The following is a 17,792-nucleotide window of genomic DNA, read 5'->3' on the forward strand; positions in this document are numbered from 1 at the left end:
CTCACTGTACAAAATCTCCATGTATGATTTCATGAATTCTCTTGAGATCAGATCCTCTTGAGAATCTGGTTTATCATAACAAAGTTTCTCATTGAGTTTCTGGAATATACAGTATCTCCTGTCACTGGACCTTTGCACTTGCTGTTTCTTCCGTCTGGAATAGTGTTAACTTGCTAACTCTTAATTATTGTTACAATATAATCATAGAGGCCATAACTTTCAGAAAAGCCTACTGGATCCTTCAACACTGGCTTGTGTTTCTCTGGTCTCATAGACCCTGTTCTTCCCCACTCATAGTCTTTATTACACCACGTTGTAACTGCCTTCACCAGACTGTTCTTGGAAGACAGAAACTGTGTATGTGATAATGCCTGGTGTATGGCTGCTAGTCTAAAATATTTGTTGACTGGAATGAATGAGTGGGATATGGTAGAAAGGAGACTTGGTCATTCCAGGCAAAGGGAAGAGGATGAACCAAGACAAGGCGTGAGGTAACGCATATAGTTGATTTTGAGGCAGTGAGTGGAACAATTTGAATGGAGTGTGATATTGAAAAGAGAGGCTGGAGCTTTGAATGCTAAGTTAAGAAGTCCAGAGTTTATTAAATAAAATGGGCCATTGAAGCTGTTCGAGATTTTACTACTACTGTATGCTCTCATAAATTTTGCTAAGTAATACACCCATGCATGGGAAATACTTTTTTCTAATTCTTGGGTTAAAATTTTTGTAATGCTCTTAAATGGATAAATATATAGCTGCCTATGTTACAGACTCCTGTATTTTAAGAGTGTTCCAACACACTTTATGCAGAAACGTTTAGATTTGAATAAATACTGTTGAATGAATTGAACAGCTCATTAAAGTATGCAGTTTGTTTTTTCTTGTAAACCTGTGTGAACTATGACAATTAAAAAAGTATAATTCAAATAAGGCAGTAATCTAACATATGTGTGGGGGTTTCCTTCTTATTTGTAGCTTAAAGAGGAATAAATGCTTACAGCTGTGACTTTTTTTTCTCTAGTATCTCCAGAGGCAGTTGGATTTTTGTCAGCTGTTGGGGTGTTTATTATCTTGATGCTGCTCCTTTTTCTCTATATTAATAAGAAGTTCTGTTTTGAAAATGTTGGCGGGTTTCCAGATCTTGGTTCAGGATACAGTACAAGGAAGAACTCACAAGATAAAATTTGTAAGTATCATCGCTGCTTCTCTTGTTTGTTCTTTTTTCCTGTGCCATTCTGTTGTTTTATTTTTTTAAATATATATGAGAAGGTTGGTTTTGACATTGTAAACTAACATTTGAGCACTTTTCTGTGAGGAAAACATTTGTTAAGTAAATTATGTTCCATTATCTTTCTGTTGTTCATGAATTGCTAGCATATTGCTTAAAGATGAACTGCATACTATCAGAAAATGACATTTTTATTTTTCATGTGTAAGGCATGCTCTTGAGCCTCTGCTATGAGTAGATATGCTTTAAGAAGGAGTATCTTTTTGCTTAAATCGTAGCTTGAATCGTACTGTCCAAATAACTCTCTCGAGAGGCTTTTTCTCTATGTCCTCAGAAGACTTTTGAAAGGATTCACCCTTTTTTCTTTATCTGCTGTTGAATTCTCAACTGGTGGATAATTTTATTGTTTGGAGAAAGCGGTTTTGCCTGTCAGCTTAGTGTATAGATAAAGTCTGGTTATAAAAATTAGGGTTCCTCTCCCTCCCTTGGTACTATAGGCATTATATCACGTTATATCACTTACTTCTGCTAGGTGTTAGCAGAGGCCTGTAATCTTGTTCTTTCTTTCATGCAAAGTGTTCCCTGGTGTTAATTTTTTTTTAATATTATTGTAAGAGTTCTTTATTTGCTGTTTCCAGAGACTGGCTTATTTAAATGATAGCAGAAGCAAGCTGCGAATTATAAAAGCAAGGTGTTAATTTAGAACAGTGTTGCAGAGCATTAGCAGAAAACCTTGCCTTTCTTGTCTATGTACTGTGTCGGAGAGATGTTTTTCTCTTCTGGTAACTTAAAAAGCAGTAGCATCATTGTTTATACAGCCTATTGGTTATGGAATTAAATCTGTGACTTTTGCATTGGGAAACTATAGTTCTTCATGTGATTTTGATTTAAGTTTAGTGTTTCTCATACTTCAACCTTGCTTTTGGATCATGTGTATAGAATGAACTCGTTTAGAGATAGCCCTTTGGGCAGCCTCCAGGAATTCCCTGGTTCAGCATTTCTGTTTTTCTGTTTGTTTGTTTTTGTTTTTGTTTTTTGAGGGAGGGATCTAATGACCCCTTAACCCTCTTAAACACTCATAAACAGCTTTTGTTTATGTGAGTTATATCTATTAATATGTACCATATTAGAAGGTAAAACTGAGAAAATTTAAGAATATTCTTATCAGTTTATTTGTTTAAAAAATCAGTAAGGCTATTACATACATGTTAAACGTAAGTAATATTTTAAACTTAAAAACCTATATATTTTCTACTCCCCCACCCCCAAATGGTGAGGAGAGTGCCATTGTTTTATATTTTTTTGCAAATCTCTTTAAATGACCGGCATAGAAGAAACAGCTGTTATTCTCATGTCTGCTTCTGTAGTCAATCTGTCATGTAGCCTCTGGAAAACTCCAGTGTTCATTTGTGAGCAAATGAAAGTGATAAAGTTAAATATCCCTTTATTGTTATAAAAATAGTTTTTACCTTGAGGATCCCTTGGAAAGGTTTGGGGACCTTCTTAATTTTTCTGAACCTTCTTTTTTTTTACTTATTAAATAAGAATACTAATATTTACCTCCTAGCATTATTGTGGGATCAGGGGAGATAAACTTGTAAATCACAATGCCTTGCATCTGGTAGCCATTCAGCAGATGTTCACCCTCTGCTCTCTCCTCTATTGTAACCTCTGTGCAAATTGTGTAGGTATTTTCCCTATAATATATTTGTTAGTTTGAAATGATATTGCTAGTTTGTTAATAATATAGGGTAGTTCCCCTGCATAGACTATTAATAAATAAACTAAAAGTCCATAATAAAAATCCTTTTTATACTTCTTCTTGCAGGTATAGAATAAAAACCGATAGTGTTTGAGGGGAAATTATTGTCTTGCTGCTGTTATGATAGCTATGGAGTGGGAAAAAATTTCATTACATTTAAGACAAGTGGTTTGATTTTTTTTTTTTTTGGAAGAGTCTTTGCTTCAACATATTTCTTTCAATGCATAATGCATTTACAGAAAGATTAAACGCTACAATGCAAAATAATAATATTGAGCTCATGAGTAACAACATTTAAGTAAATTTTAAATTCACATTCCAAAGTGGTTGATACTTCGAGAAGAGAAAATTCCATTATTGCATCTGTTAGGAATAAAGAATTAGAAAATGGCATTTTTCAAAAATTTCCAGCAGAATCTGCCCTCAGTGTCTTCTCTGGTGGACACGATCAGTAATGCTGTAGAAGATTTGACTGCTGCTGTTGGAGAAGTCAGCTATGCTTTCACTGACTCAGTGGCTGAACAGGTAACCAGTATGATCAGTGGCTTCCGCCCAGAAGAAGAAAGCTCTGCAGTAGCAGAAGCTGTAGATACTGCTAAGCCAGCAACTGCCACGTCACCACAAGTCTCCAAAGACAATAATTGTCAGAAAACACAGTCTAGTTTAGAGCACAGAGCAAATCAGATCAGTTGTTACAATACTTCAGTTTCACAAAAGCAAGAGCAAGGGATAAACGAAGAAAGAATTTTTAAACGTGTTAATGACAGGCAACAGACTCTGTCCAAATACCAAGAAAGTAACAATGCTGGTGGTGATTCTTCTTTGAAAGGGCACTTGAGTGATGGAGGGGTATCAGTTATCAAACAGAATGCAAGGGCTATACCTGCTTGTCAAGAACTTGAAAGTACTGACAGATATAAAAAAAATGGATTAGGAATTCCTGATGATGGTAAGAATGATTTAAAGGAGGTAAGAGATCAAGAAATGAAAGAAAATCATTTAAAGAAGACTGAAAAACGTATTAAAAGTAAAGGACCCAAAGGGAATGAGTGGTCAGGAAATGAGTGTTCTCCAAAAGGTATTTTGGCAAGCAACAGACATGCAATACAGAAACCCATCGTGAAAGAAGACATATATCCAGCACCATCAGCAAATTCCGAAGATAAGTTACACGGAAAACACAAAGAACAAATAAATCCAACGACGTGTTACAAAGTGAAAGGAGACATAAAAACAAAGCAAAATGAAGCCATTTCTGCCAACAAAGGAACAGCAAAGAGTAAAGATGAAAAATATTCTAAGATAATACCAAGAAAAGGTGAGGTCTCCTCCTAATGTGGGTTTGAGTGATAAAATTTTCTCTTGATTTTTTTTTAAATTAAGAAAACATCATCCAAATTTCCAAACTTTCCACTACATGTCTATAGATCTAATTGAAGATTTTCCTGGGGGCAGCTGGGCGGCTCAGTCATTTAAGCGCCTGACTCTTGATTTTGGCCTAGGTCATGACCTCACAGTTCATGAGTTCAAGCCCTGCATCAGGCTCCACACTGGCAGTGTGAGCCTGCTTGGAATTATCTCTCTCTCCCTCTCTCTGCACCCCCCCCCCCTCTGCTTGTCTCTCTCTCTCTCAAAAGAAATGAATATACTTAAAAGAAAAAAGATTTTCCTGAATCCTCTTACTGGGAGACACTTTTAAGGTCATCTTTTTTTTTTTGGGGGGGGGCAATCATTTATTTTGAAAGCATTCATGTTCTTTGTACACTGCTAAGTTAAGTATTGTCCTGGTCCCTTGATTATTTGGCCACTTCTTCAGTGGCCCTAATTTTTCTTAATGTTTCTTTATTATACAACCTGAAACTCCATAGTTTTCTTAAGTAGTGTGCATTCTTTACTTAGCTGGAACTTGTTTAATGAATTTTAACATTTTATATTTTTGTAATTAACCCCTGAGACCTTTATACTGTGTTGCTCTTTGAGTCATTCCCAATAAGAATCTTGAGTGATGGAGGGATATCAAGTATCTTATATTTTTCCTTTAGAGCAGTAGAGTTTATTTTATTGCATAACAGGCTTCAGAATAGGTCCATTCATTTAGCCACATATTAAGAATTGTATATGACTTCTGTGTTTATAATGAGTATATGTGAATAATCTATTATTTTTCATGAGTTCTCTATGTAGAATTAAGATTCCAGCTAAGCATTTATATTTTCAGCCACAGTATTTGTGACAGTTTTCAAAACAAGGAGCTGACAGTGACTTGGTTTGGGTACAGAATTGCTCTGCACCTGCTGGTAATTGCTTCTGGTAAAATCCCTTCGTCATTTCCATTTATTGCTGACCAAAAGTACATTGGCTTTTATTTTTTTTAATTTTTTTTTAAGTTTATTTATTTTTGAGACAGAGACAGAGCATGAACGGGGGAGGGTCAGAGAGAGAGGGAGACACAGAATCGGAAGCAGGCTCCAGGCTCTGAGCCATCAGCCCAGAGCCTGACGCGGGGCTTGAACTCACAGACCGCGAGATCGTGACCTGAGCTGAAGTCGGACACTTAACCGACTGAGCCACCCAGGCGCCCCGGCTTTTATTTTAAAAATATGTATCTGACATTTTAAAAAATAAATTAGATTCTCATAAAATAACAAAAATCTGAGTGGCAGTAGCCGTGAGGAAGACGTTCGGTTCTGCTACAGGACATCAGACACAATCGGGATTTGCTACTTATCGATTATATTAATGGTCCTTAACTGATATAATAGAGGCCGATCCAGGATGGCTAGACTAGTTAGAAAGGGAAGCCAGTTTTTGGAAATACGTCCATTTTGGAGTCTACTCTTCTAGCAGATTTTTGATTGTCAAATTCAGTAGTTTTGGGTAGCCTTTGTTTCGTTTTGGTAGCCTTCTTACTTACAGTAGCAGAAATAAGCAAAGAAGTAGAATAGTTTACATATTTTATTCAGAAAATAACAGAATAGACCCTAGTAATAAATGCTACACAAGTAACAGTACAGAGTTAATTTTGTTTTGATTTGTTTTCATTCAGAAGCATGCTGGTACCTAAAACACCCAAGTATCTCTCAGGTATTCTAGATGATAGTCAGTACTAAACTTAATCATACTGTGTTCTTCTTCTTTTTCTTTTTTTCTATTTTGAGAGAGAGAAAGAGACTACGAGTGGGGGAGAGGGGCAGAGGGAGAGAGAGAGTCAGAGTGATAGAGAGAGAGAGAGAATCTTTTCTAAATCAGGTTCCATGTTCAATGCAGAGCCCAGTGCAGGGCTTGATCCCACAACCTGGGGATCATGACCTGAGCTGAAATCAAGAGTCGGGCACTTAATCAACTGAGCCACCCAGGCACCCCTAAACTGAAACATACTATGTTCTAAAAATCATTTCAAAATCTTTTGACCCATAGATTACCTCTTCATATAGCTGAACTGTAATATTATTAGTTAATACTGAGAGTAATATCAAAATTACTAGTACTTGCATTTTAGGTTCTTTCGTAGAGCTTATAGGGTATAGAAAGAGAAGGAAGAGTTTCCTTCTCTGTTTCTGAATACGAGGTTACTTTAGGTAATATTTTGTAATAGGTGAAGTGTGACTGTAGAATTTCTGGTGACCTTCCTCAGAGCTCTGCAGCCTTGGAGCACCACCACCATGGTATCCCACAATCCCACAAAGTGCTAAAAGCTCTCAACTGGGAGTCAGAATTCCCAGGTTCTGGACCAGATCAGCCATCACCTCAGCACCATCTAATAGCGTTTTCTGTAATGATGGAAACGTTCCATGTAGTCCGTGTAGTAACCACTAGCCACACATGGCTCCTGAGCACTTGAAACGTGTCTGGTGGCACTGGGAAGCCGGGTTTTAAACTGCATTATGTTAAATAGCTGCATGTGGCTAGTGACGACATTTTGGACAGTGTAGAATACGACAGTGCTTATAGTTTTAGCCATTCATGGTTTTCTCTTGACTGAAAAGGAAGACTTGGACTAGTGACATCAAAGCTCCCTTACTTCTGACTCTAAACATACCATCTCTCTATCGTATTTTAAATTACTTATAGTCTGTGTCTCCCCACTTGAATGTCAAACCTTGATTCCTTTACTACAGATGATCTGAGCAGAGTATAAAGAGAAAAATGTCTAGACTGACCTAATAAATTCTACCTGCTGTGGTCTCTTTGTCTTTCCAGAGATGTTTTATAATTCTAAGAGGGTTGCATCTTAGTTTAAATGAACCCCAATATAGTACGTTTCAAAATTTTTACTTTAAAAAATGGTAATAACTAGTTTTTTAAGGAATAATATAAATTTTGTGTGGCCTGAAATTTGCATTTGAATATACTTCAGTAAAATTTTCTTAGTAATTCTACCTTTCACAGAAAATCAGTGTATATCCTTCCACATATTTTTATATGTGCATATTAACATACACTGCATGTGTGTGTGTATATTACATGTAGAAGTGTGTGTGTGTGTGTGTATGTTTTAAATAAGACATAGGTATGCCTTCTGTCTCATAACCTCTTTTTTCTTAACATGATGTTGTATTTATTCTTCCCTGTGAGTACTTGTAAGTTCACCTCCTAATCTGTAGTGACTGCATAGTATATCATTGTATGGATTTATCATAATGTACTTAACCGAGGCCCAGGGATGGACTTTTAGATTATGTTTTATTTTTGTTTTCTGTTGCTGTTAAACACAGTGCAGCGAATTGTCTGAAGTACATATCTCTGCTCACCTGTTATTTTCTTAGAGTTCTTAGAAATAGAATTGGTAAATTCCTAGAAATGAATCAAAGACTATGCAGATTTAAAAGTTGGATATGTATTGCCAAACTGCTGTTTAGGAGCGTTGTACCAATGAGAATACTACCAATAGTATACATCTGCCCATTTCTCTGTTGTACTTCTGGCACTAGGATTATCATTTTTGAAAACTTGGACCAACATGGTAACCAGGGTGTCTCTTGTGACATGAGTTCTTTGAATCAGGCCCATATGTACCAGCAGTACTTCTGGGTTTCTTTGTGTGTAACTGACCCTTTAAAAAAGTTGTGTGAGGTGGCAGGCTCTGTTATTTCCTTTATCTGTAACTTGGTTGGAAAATCCCTGCAACATTATTATATAATTAGAATATACAGATTGATCTTTTTCTATTAAAAACATGGAAACCTAAAGCTTCGGGTTCTTAAGTGAAAACGTTATACTTCTCTAAAGCTGAAAATTCAGATTGTGTATGTATATGTATATTCGTGTGTATATGGATATATGTGACATAACATCTGTGCATTTATGTGTGTGCGTGTGTGTGCATATATCAAATTCATAATACTTTATGGTATTAAAATTTTGATTTGCTCTCCCTGTCACTCCAAATAGATAATTCCTACATGGACAAAGATGAGCACGGTTCATCCTCTGAAAGTGAAGACGAAGCGCTGGGTAAATACCATGAGGCCTTGTCCAGAACACACAATTCCAGACTTCCGTTGGCAGATTCGAGACAAAAGAACTATGCTTGGGAAACAAGACAGAAGTACAGTCCTCTGTCTGCGGAGTATGACGGCTACAGTAGTGAGGCATCGATAGATGAAGGTAAGATAGGTTGCTTCTTTTATTTATTTATTTTTTTTGGCTCATACACTGTGGTATTGGATTATTTGTGCCTAAAATTCTAGGCATCTGTGGCTGCACGATAAAGAAGAGATGGCTCACAGAGTCACGTTTCCGTGAACGTAATCTGTTGAAATCCAGATCTCTGGACCGAAGCCAAAACCCACAACACCTAAAAGCAAAACGCCAAGTAATTTAAAGACCGTAGTAATTCTGTCTCTCTTTTCCCAATGCAAGCGTGAGGTAGAAGATGCGAATCTGCTTTGTGTCACGTGGAATCAGTCCCCAGATACCTGTTAGAGGAACTGACAGAGTCTAAGGATCTCCTAGTGCTGGCCATGATCCTGGAGTGTAAATGCACGCGCTTTCATTGAGTATGGCACCTAAACAGGAGCCAGATGCTCGTGGCACACAGCAGAAGTGGTGATCTGTTCTGTGCAGGGGGAAAAAGTGTCTGAGATGGATTTATTGAGAGCTGGTACTGTGCTATACTTTGCTTAAGGGCAACTTAAGGGATTTTCGAGGATTATTTTATCTCTAATTGATTTTTGCCTCATGTACTGGCATTGACTTAAAATTCAACCTATGTAGGACATACACGTCCACTCTAACACGTTTTTGCATCTTTCTATAAGGGAAATAAAAGAGGTCTTGCCATTAATTGAAGCATGTTTATTTTCACATTTTAGGTAGGTTGCTCACATGCTTCATACAATGTATGACTACTCCTAGTAATTTTATCTTTATACCCAGATATGAGGAAAAGAACAATATAGCTTAGACAGCATTTTTATTATTATATCAGACACAAACTATCTTTAATTTTATAGCTGTGCTTTGTGTTTCAGAGCCTATTATTCTGATTCCTTAAAGTCTTACCCCAGCGCATAGAGTTGTCAAAGGGCCTAAAGCATCTTTAAGAAAAGTAAAATTGGCTTAATGCTAACTGATGATTGATGTGCCTTCTTTTTATTTCTACTAGTATACAATTTATAGTAAGAAATCAATCAAATACTGAGTGATTACTATACAGAAAACTCATTATGAGATGCTAGGAAAGAAATTAAAATATTAGATTCTACCCTCAAAAATACCTTTCCTAGTACTAGAGAAAATAAAACATGTGATTACATGGGGCGCCTGGGTGGCTCAGTCAGTTAAGCATCCAGTTCTTGATTTTGGCCCTGGTCATGATCTCATGGTGTGTGAGATTGAGCCCACATTGGGCTCTGTGGTGACAGTACCGATCCTGCTTTGGATTCTCTCTCTCTCTCTCTCTCTCTCTCTCACTCTCACTCTGCCCTGCCCTGCCCTGCCCCCGTTCTCTCTCTCTCTCTCTCTTTCTCAAAATAAATAAATTATCTTAAAAAACAACAACAACAACAACACGTACTTACAAAGATAACTGAGTAATGCAAAGCAGTAAAGCCAGTCCCTAACATATGTACACCCTTATACCCCATCACATGCATAGTAGAACCGAAGGAGAATGGGATTTGAACCTGATCCTTGTTCACATTCTGTGACTTAACATACTAGCTACAAACTTGGGGCAGTATAGTTAATTGTTTTTAGGTTTGTTCCATTGTCTCTAAACTGTGGATTATACCTTTCTGATAGGGTTGTCATGAACATTAAATGGTATGTGTGGTACTTCTTGGCACAGTTCTGGTCTCTGTGGGTAAGTGACCAATAAATGGTCATTGTAGTTGAGGGTAGTGAAAACAGTAGTGGGGATGAGGGTGAGCAGTCATGAAGGAGACCTGCATCTGTCGTCTATGACCCTGAACACTTACTTTTCTGCAGCTTCAGTTTAGGATTTTTATTTTTTCCTCCTCACTGCTTCTACCCCCTCACTCCCTACAGTTCTCTGTGTCTTGATTGCTTCTGTCCTATAGTCCTGTTATCCTCAAATGGCTCTATAGTCTGGGGAAAAAGCAGTGAGAAGAGAGGGCATAACCTCAGTGGCTCTTCTGTTCTTGCCCTAACCTCTAGAACTGACACAAATGTCCTGGAGTCACCTTCACATTTCATTTTATCCATATATTTAGGACCCATCTCACTTTTCTACCATTTCTACTCTAAATTAGTTGATAAAATACCCAGGGTGGATTGATTTTAAACATTCTAAATTTAGATTTATTTCATAAACATTTGTTGAAAACTTTTTGTGTGCCATACTAGATACCATGGACATAAAGATGAATAAAACATGCTTGTTTCAAAGAGCCCACAGACTAGAGGAGGAAGATCATTGGCCATATGTGTAATATAGTGTGATAAGAGGTCTATTACTTTAATGAAGAAGGTGCTGTAGATGGGAGGTGGGGATATGGGGAAATCTAATGTAACTTTGCAGAATAGATGAACTAGACTTGTGTAAGAACTGTTTCCAAAACCATGGAATTGTGATTGCACGAAAGCAGAAGACAGTGTATTTTAGTGTCTTTAACTTAGGATCTGTGTTTGGAGAATGGGCAGATAATACGATCGAATGCCATGCTTGGGAGTTTATTGTTTTATAGGAAATCTAGAGTCCAGGAAGATTTTTAAGCTGGACAGTGTGGCACTTTTAGATCAATGTATTTAAGAAAGATTATTTAATTATTGTAACAAAACAAATTGGAGGTCGGACTACTGAGGTAGAAAGGACTAGTTAAGTAAATAGTGATGAGGGGCACCTGAGTGGCTCAGTGGGTTAAGTGTCTGACTTTGGCTTAGGTCATGATCTTATGGTCCATGAGTTCGAGCCCCCCGTCAGGCTCTGTGCTGACAGCTCAGAGCTTGAACGTGCTTTGGATTCTGTGTCTCCCTCTCTCTCTGCCCCTCCCTGCTCACACTGTGTGTGTGTGTCTCTCAAAAATAAACAAACAATAAATAAATAAATAGTGATGAGATCTTTATTGGCAATGAGTTTGGGGACAAAGTTCATAGATTTAAGGATGATCTCAATAAATCTTGAATGATTGAATGTGTGCAGTGAGTGAAGAATCAAGATTTTTAAAATTAGTTTAGAGAGTATTAGAGAAGTAAGTTTGTGTGGAAGGAGGTAATTTAGTTTCCATCATGCTGAATCTGAAGTACCTGGAATATCCCAGTGGAGATGGGTACCCTTATTGTTAAAATGCTGTCGTGGGGATTTAGGATGGAGAGATGACCAAGTGATAATGTAAGAAAGCAATAGATTAGGGGAATAGCTTTGTATTATAGATTATTACTTATTAAAAAGTCAAAAATTGCTTTGAGCCCAAGGTAGAATCAGTGGAGTAGGGGAAGAAAGGCAAATTTTACTGGTATGGGAGATTTCGGAGCTCAAGATCTTAGGTAAAAGCAATTTTAAGTGATAGTAAATTCTGAACATGCCCACACACAAAGATGCAGAAGTGCATATAAAATTCCAGAAAGGTTTAAGGAAGGGAGTAAAATATCTGTTGGGAAGGTGTGAGAGTTCTTTAGATAAATGGCATTTGGGTTTAACTTTGAAGAATGGGTGTAAAGTTGGTGAAAAGATGAGGTATTTTAGATAGGGGGAACTTCATAAACCCCAAAGTATGGAGTAAACTCCACTTGGCTCCAACATGGATAGATGGATGGATGGATGGATGGATGGATGGATAAATGGATAGATAGATAGATAGATAGATAGATAGATAGATAGATAGATAGATAGAAGTAGGAGACAAAATGGAAAGAAAGGTGAAATCTATAGCCTGGAGTGCTTCCCAGCCTAAAGTTAGTATTTAATTTGTTAGCCAGTGAGAACTCACTGAACGTTTTTCATCAAAGAACCCATGAAATGGAATGTGCCTTAGATTAGCAACAGGAAGACTAGAAAAAGACACCAATTATGGAGGTCTTTGGAGTAGTCTATGTGGAAAATGGTAAAAATCTGAATTACAGCAGAGGTCATAGAAATACAAGAGGATAGGAGAGACATAGAGGTAGAATTGATCAGATTTAGGAGCTGAATATATTTAGAACAAATATGACACTGGTTGCCAGCATTGTGACTAGGAGAATGATGAAGTCCTTAATAGTTAGAGGTGGGACATAAAAGTTTTTTTATATGTATGATTAATTATATATATAATATATGTGTAATTATGTATGTTAAATATAATATATATAATGAAACAAGGGTATTTAAGCCGTTGGAAATGACCATGGAGCTTGAAATCAGGAATGAGGTTAGGGAGAGAGAGATGTTTTCAGATGATACATACTAAGAAAATAGAAACCATGGGAATGGATTTAATTGTTGAGGGAGAATATATGGAGAGAAAAGATCAGGGAATCGTTTTCTTTCATTAGCAGGAGAATTAAGGATGTCACTTAAATAGAGAAGAGAAAGTAAAGGCAATAAAATGGAGAATCAGGAGAATGTTGTCTGGAGAGTTTTGAATGCTGTACATAGACTGGGGAGGATAAGAATTCATACAACCTCCTTTGTCCAATAGCAAGTGATCAGTAACATTCAATTAAAGTTTTAGTTGCTTAGAATAGTTGAGTTAGATTGAATCTTGTTGAGGAGAGAATAACTAGTCAGAAAGTATACGTTTGCTGCCTGCACTCTCTTACACCTACTCTCCTTTTCAACTTGTGGAATTGAGGAAGAGAGGTAGTTGAAGGGGATTATAACCAGTGTTCCCCTTCTCCCTCCAGCCCAACAATGGAAACCCTCCTCTGGCATATATTTGGGAAGGAGAGGGATTTGGTTCAGATACACCTTTGAGTCTCCACCAGGTGGTGGTTCCTCTGCGTAGCTGACTCAGCAGAAGTACTGCTCACTTCATGGCTGCTCACCAAAGAGGACTGCTGAGTATAGTACTCTTGGTGGGATTTGAGGGATGGATGCTTTCCTTTATTGCTCTGATCTTTCATTCTGCATATTATTCTGGAAGTTTATATGGATCAAAATTAACTGATGTGTAGGTTGAGGTAACTAAAAGGAATTCCAGGGTAGGAGGAAACATATTCTTAAATGTACATTTTTTACATAACATACTATTACCTCATTAGTGCTGGTAAGAAACCATTAGTCCATTTCTCAACACTGACTACTTCTCATAGAGAAGCTTTGGAACAGCCGGTACTGGAAGTATGTGTAAGATTAGAGAGGGTCAAGGAGGGCCTGGGTAGGACTAGGAGAAAACAGTGCAGGATTTTCTGAGCAGATAGTTAAGGACTACCATATTGAGCTCCAACTGTGTACCTGACACTGTTAGTTTCTGTATACACCATACTATTAATCTTCACTGCAAATAGTTGTGGTAGATAGATTATCCCCATTTTACAAAAGTGAGAAGAGATTTTAGTAATTTTTAACCTAAGGCCACATGGTAAGTTACAAAAACTATACTTATCAGGTCCACTGCAAAATGAATGTTGTTTTAGCTTCTGTTAGGTCATCCCTGCTACTGCAGTATCCAACTACAGTCTCTTTCATACATGATTAACCTCTTCAGTTGAGTCCTTTAAAACATAAACTGATATTCTAGCAAAAGTAAGAATGTGATGGTGTATTTGTTATGTTTTCTCCTCTAGGTGGCCATATTAATCTTCCATTTTTTTCAACTACAATAGGGAATGATATCTGTAAGACATTTTTCCAGGAAAAAATAATATCCAGTTTCCTTTGTTTATAATTTTAATTTTATTTTTACTGTGTTCTTAAAATTTAAGGCATTTTCTGATAATCCTGTTTTATTCTTAAAAGGTTTCAGAGTTAAATAATAGGTTGGGGATATCTTATTTAAGAGTTGGTAAGATAGACCAACCTCTGAAATCCCATTCATGCTAATTAGTACTTTCCATTTATATATTAGATAGGAGAAGCCTATTAAAGATTATTTTATATGAAGATAATTTAATGTAAAATTATTAGAATGTCTATTATTTATAGTTTTTCATTCTTAGTTCACCATAGAGATTACCAGCCTATATTTCTATATCATGGCATAGCTCTGTGACTAAAATCATATGTTGTTATTTTGGGTGAGTTAATTGAAAATGCTATGTAAAATAATTTCTAGCACCACTTACTTCTTAGGGTATATAGCCCATATATATATATACATACATCTGTCATTCTTTTTCTTACAGCTGCTTCACAAGTTTCACGCTATTAATTTTGATGTTATCTCAAAATTAGGGGCATTAAAACATATTGAATTTGTTCATCTTATTTAAATGTTACTTTTAAAATAATTTAATACTTAAGAATAATAAATTATTTATACTTTAAGTCCATTTTAGCTGCTTTATAAATATTATTCTGTTAATTTTCACAATATCTTTGTGAAGAAGGCAAGAACAAAAAAATTCTGTCTGTATTTCCAGATGCCTTTGTCACAAAAATGTTTAATGTCTTAAAACAGTGAAAGTTATATATATTACATGGATTGCTTAGATCTTTGATGAACTTTTTGTTTGATTTCAAGTTTTTATTTATGCTCACTTTTCCTCTGAAGAATTGTGTGTGTGTAGCTTTAAACATGGCCAATTTGAAGAGAAATTGATCTTAAAGACTTCCTCTGCATCCTTGTGTTTTGGAGATCTTTTTACGTTTGCAGTAGCATAGAATTCTTTTATAGGGCTACTTTTGCAGGCTGCCTGTGACCTACAATGAGATATCTTTGTACAGTTTAGATAAAGGTACAGCCTGCTATGTGGGGGAGTTAGAAAAAGGTATCATCTGTGAGTAGGGACTACATCATGATCAGAGAGCACCTATTGAAGAAGAAAAAGGCATCTCTTCCTCCAATTATAAGATTTGGCAAACCCAATACAGGCTATATTTCAGCACCCCCGTCCATTAGGTAACTTTTTGCAGTGCACAGACTGTACAACCATACACAGGGCCCTGAGCACCTGTGTTTATACATTTCCAATCTTTTTTTTTAATATGAAATTTATTGTCAAATTGGCTTCTATACAACATCCAGTGCTCCTCCCAACAGGTGCCCTCCTCAATGCCCATCACCCACCCTCCCCTCCCTCCCACTCCCCATCAACCCTCAGTTTATTCTCAGTTTCTTAAGAGTCTCTTATGGTTTGGCTCTCTCCCTCTCTTTTTTTTTTCCTTCCTCTCCCCCATGGTCTTCTGTTACGTTTCTCAGGATTTCCCGTCTTAAAATAAATTGTTGAAGTTTCTGTGTTTTCCATGGTGAATCTATATTGATCCTTCACATTTCTTTTTCTTTTTCTTTGTCTGAGATACTTGTCTGGTAGTAGCTAGCAAGAATGATAGAAATTAAATGGTAGTCATTAAAGATATCCTTGATTGATTACAAAACTGAAACCCAGAGACATGTGATTTTACTAAGATCATAAAATTCGCTAATGGCAAAACTGAAGCTGTAAGCATCTGTAACCAGAGAATAGGTTGATGCTTTTATTTTTTTTAATTAAAAATTTTTTATATGTTTATTTATTTTTGAGAGAGAGAGAGAGAGAGTGCACAAGCGGGGAATGGACAGAGAGAGACACACACACACAATTTGAAGCAGGCTCCAGGCTCTGAGCTGTCAGCACAGAGCCTGACGTGGGGTTCAGACCCACGAACCGTGAGATCATGACCTGAGCTGAAGTCAGACCATCAACCAGCTGAGCTACCCAGGCGCCCCGACAGGTCAATGCTTTTAAAAAGAATTATTCAGACAAAAAATGACAATAACAAAAAAGAGAAATAGACTCATACATATAAAGAACAAACTAGTGGTTATCAGAGGGGAGGTGGGTAGGGGGATGGATGAAATAGATGAAGGGGATTAAGAAGCACAGATTTCCAGTAGTAAATAAGTCACAGGGATGAAAAGTACAGCATAGGGAATATAGTCAATAAATATTGTAATAACTTTGTGTGGTGACACATGGTAACCACACTTACGGTGGTAAGCATTTCGTAGTGAATATAATTGCTAAATCACTATATTGTACACTTGAAACAATATAAAATTATGCATCAACTATACTTCAATTAAAAATAGATTTTTTAAAAAGGACTGTTCAGTAACTAAGTAAATAGATAAGAGATGCACTATAAATTGAATACAGGCTGTGTCCCTTGCTAGGGGTTGAGGTATGTCTGCTAGGTAGAGGAATAATGCTAATAACAGTCTTGCATTTATGTAGACTTGACTCTCTTATCTACAGGCTTCTGTTAGCAAAGTCTATAGGAAGTCAGTCTCAAGTACAGTTAGGGAGCATGACATAGAGTCACAAATGGACTGATAATAATCTTATTACCTGAGGGCAGCAGTGGGCGGTTTAAACTGACTGGAGTATCTGTATTCACTGTACGTTCAAGCTTACCAATGAAGCAGATCTCATAGGAAACTATCCCTAATGAGGGAGGTGCAATTCTATTTGTCCTCCGGCATGTGAGATACTCTCCTTAAGGAGGTATAATAGAAACTTGAAGCTACTTCTAAAAACTGTGCCTAACATGCCTATCAGGTCTACCACCTAAGGACAACCATCACTGCTTTAGAGCGGGATGGAGTTCGGGAGGACAGTACAGTGCATAGGCCTCAGGACGAAGGAGCCCACAAGCCAGAGGGATGTTGATTAAATGTGGCTATTGTTACATTTATTTTTACTGTCCTTCAGACACTGCTAAAGTCTTTGTGTGAAACATTTCATTTTATCCTCACAGAATTTTTTCATTTTATTAATATTAAATAATTTTTTTAGGGGCGCCTGGGTGGCTCAGTCGGTTGAGCGTCCGACTTCAGCTCAGGTCATGATCTCACAGTCTGAGTTCGAGCCCTGCGTTGGGCTCTGTGCTGACAGCTCAGAGCCTGGAGCCTGCTTCCAATTCTGTGTCGCCCTCTCTCTCTGCCCCTCCCCTGCTCATGCTCTGTCTCTCTCTGTCTCAAAAATAAATAAAAACATTAAAAAAAATTTTTTTTTAATTTTTAATGTTTATTGGGGGGGGGGGCAGAAAGAGAAAGAGAGACAGAGCTCTCCACACTGACAGCAGAGAGCCTGATGCACCCGATGTGGGACTCGAACTCATGAACTGTGAGATCATGACCTGGGCTGAAGTCAGATGCTTAACTGACTGAGCCACCCAGGTGCCCCTCATTTTATTTACTTATCTGATTATTTAACTAGTATCCCAGTTTTAGAAAAACAGTAGCTTAGAGGGCTCCATTAGGATGCCCAAGTTTACGG

At 37.1% G+C, this 17,792-nt stretch overlaps 1 protein-coding gene across 3 annotated transcripts in view; it reads left to right on the top strand.

Moving 5' to 3' along the window:
* Positions 1 to 1,029: 1,029 nt before the first annotated feature.
* Positions 1,030 to 17,792, top strand: part of SYT14 (synaptotagmin 14) — a 141,464-nt gene continuing 124,701 nt past the window's right edge. For 2 of the 3 annotated variants that reach the window (XM_047077279.1, XM_047077280.1), the window contains exons 1-2: positions 1,030 to 1,186; positions 8,382 to 8,597. In XM_047077279.1, the coding sequence (XP_046933235.1) occupies positions 1,075 to 1,186; positions 8,382 to 8,597 (328 nt within the window). In that variant the 5' untranslated portion in view covers positions 1,030 to 1,074. Of the gene's footprint in view, positions 1,187 to 3,377; positions 4,309 to 8,381; positions 8,598 to 17,792 lie in introns of those variants that run through there. The other variant, XM_047077278.1, reaches the window with a different exon arrangement.

Source organism: Lynx rufus, unplaced genomic scaffold, assembly GCF_022079265.1.
Source record: "Lynx rufus isolate CCGP_SWC_20201006 ecotype Redwood Valley unplaced genomic scaffold, mLynRuf1.p SCAF_15, whole genome shotgun sequence".
NCBI classification, from domain to species: Eukaryota; Metazoa; Chordata; class Mammalia; order Carnivora; family Felidae; genus Lynx; species Lynx rufus.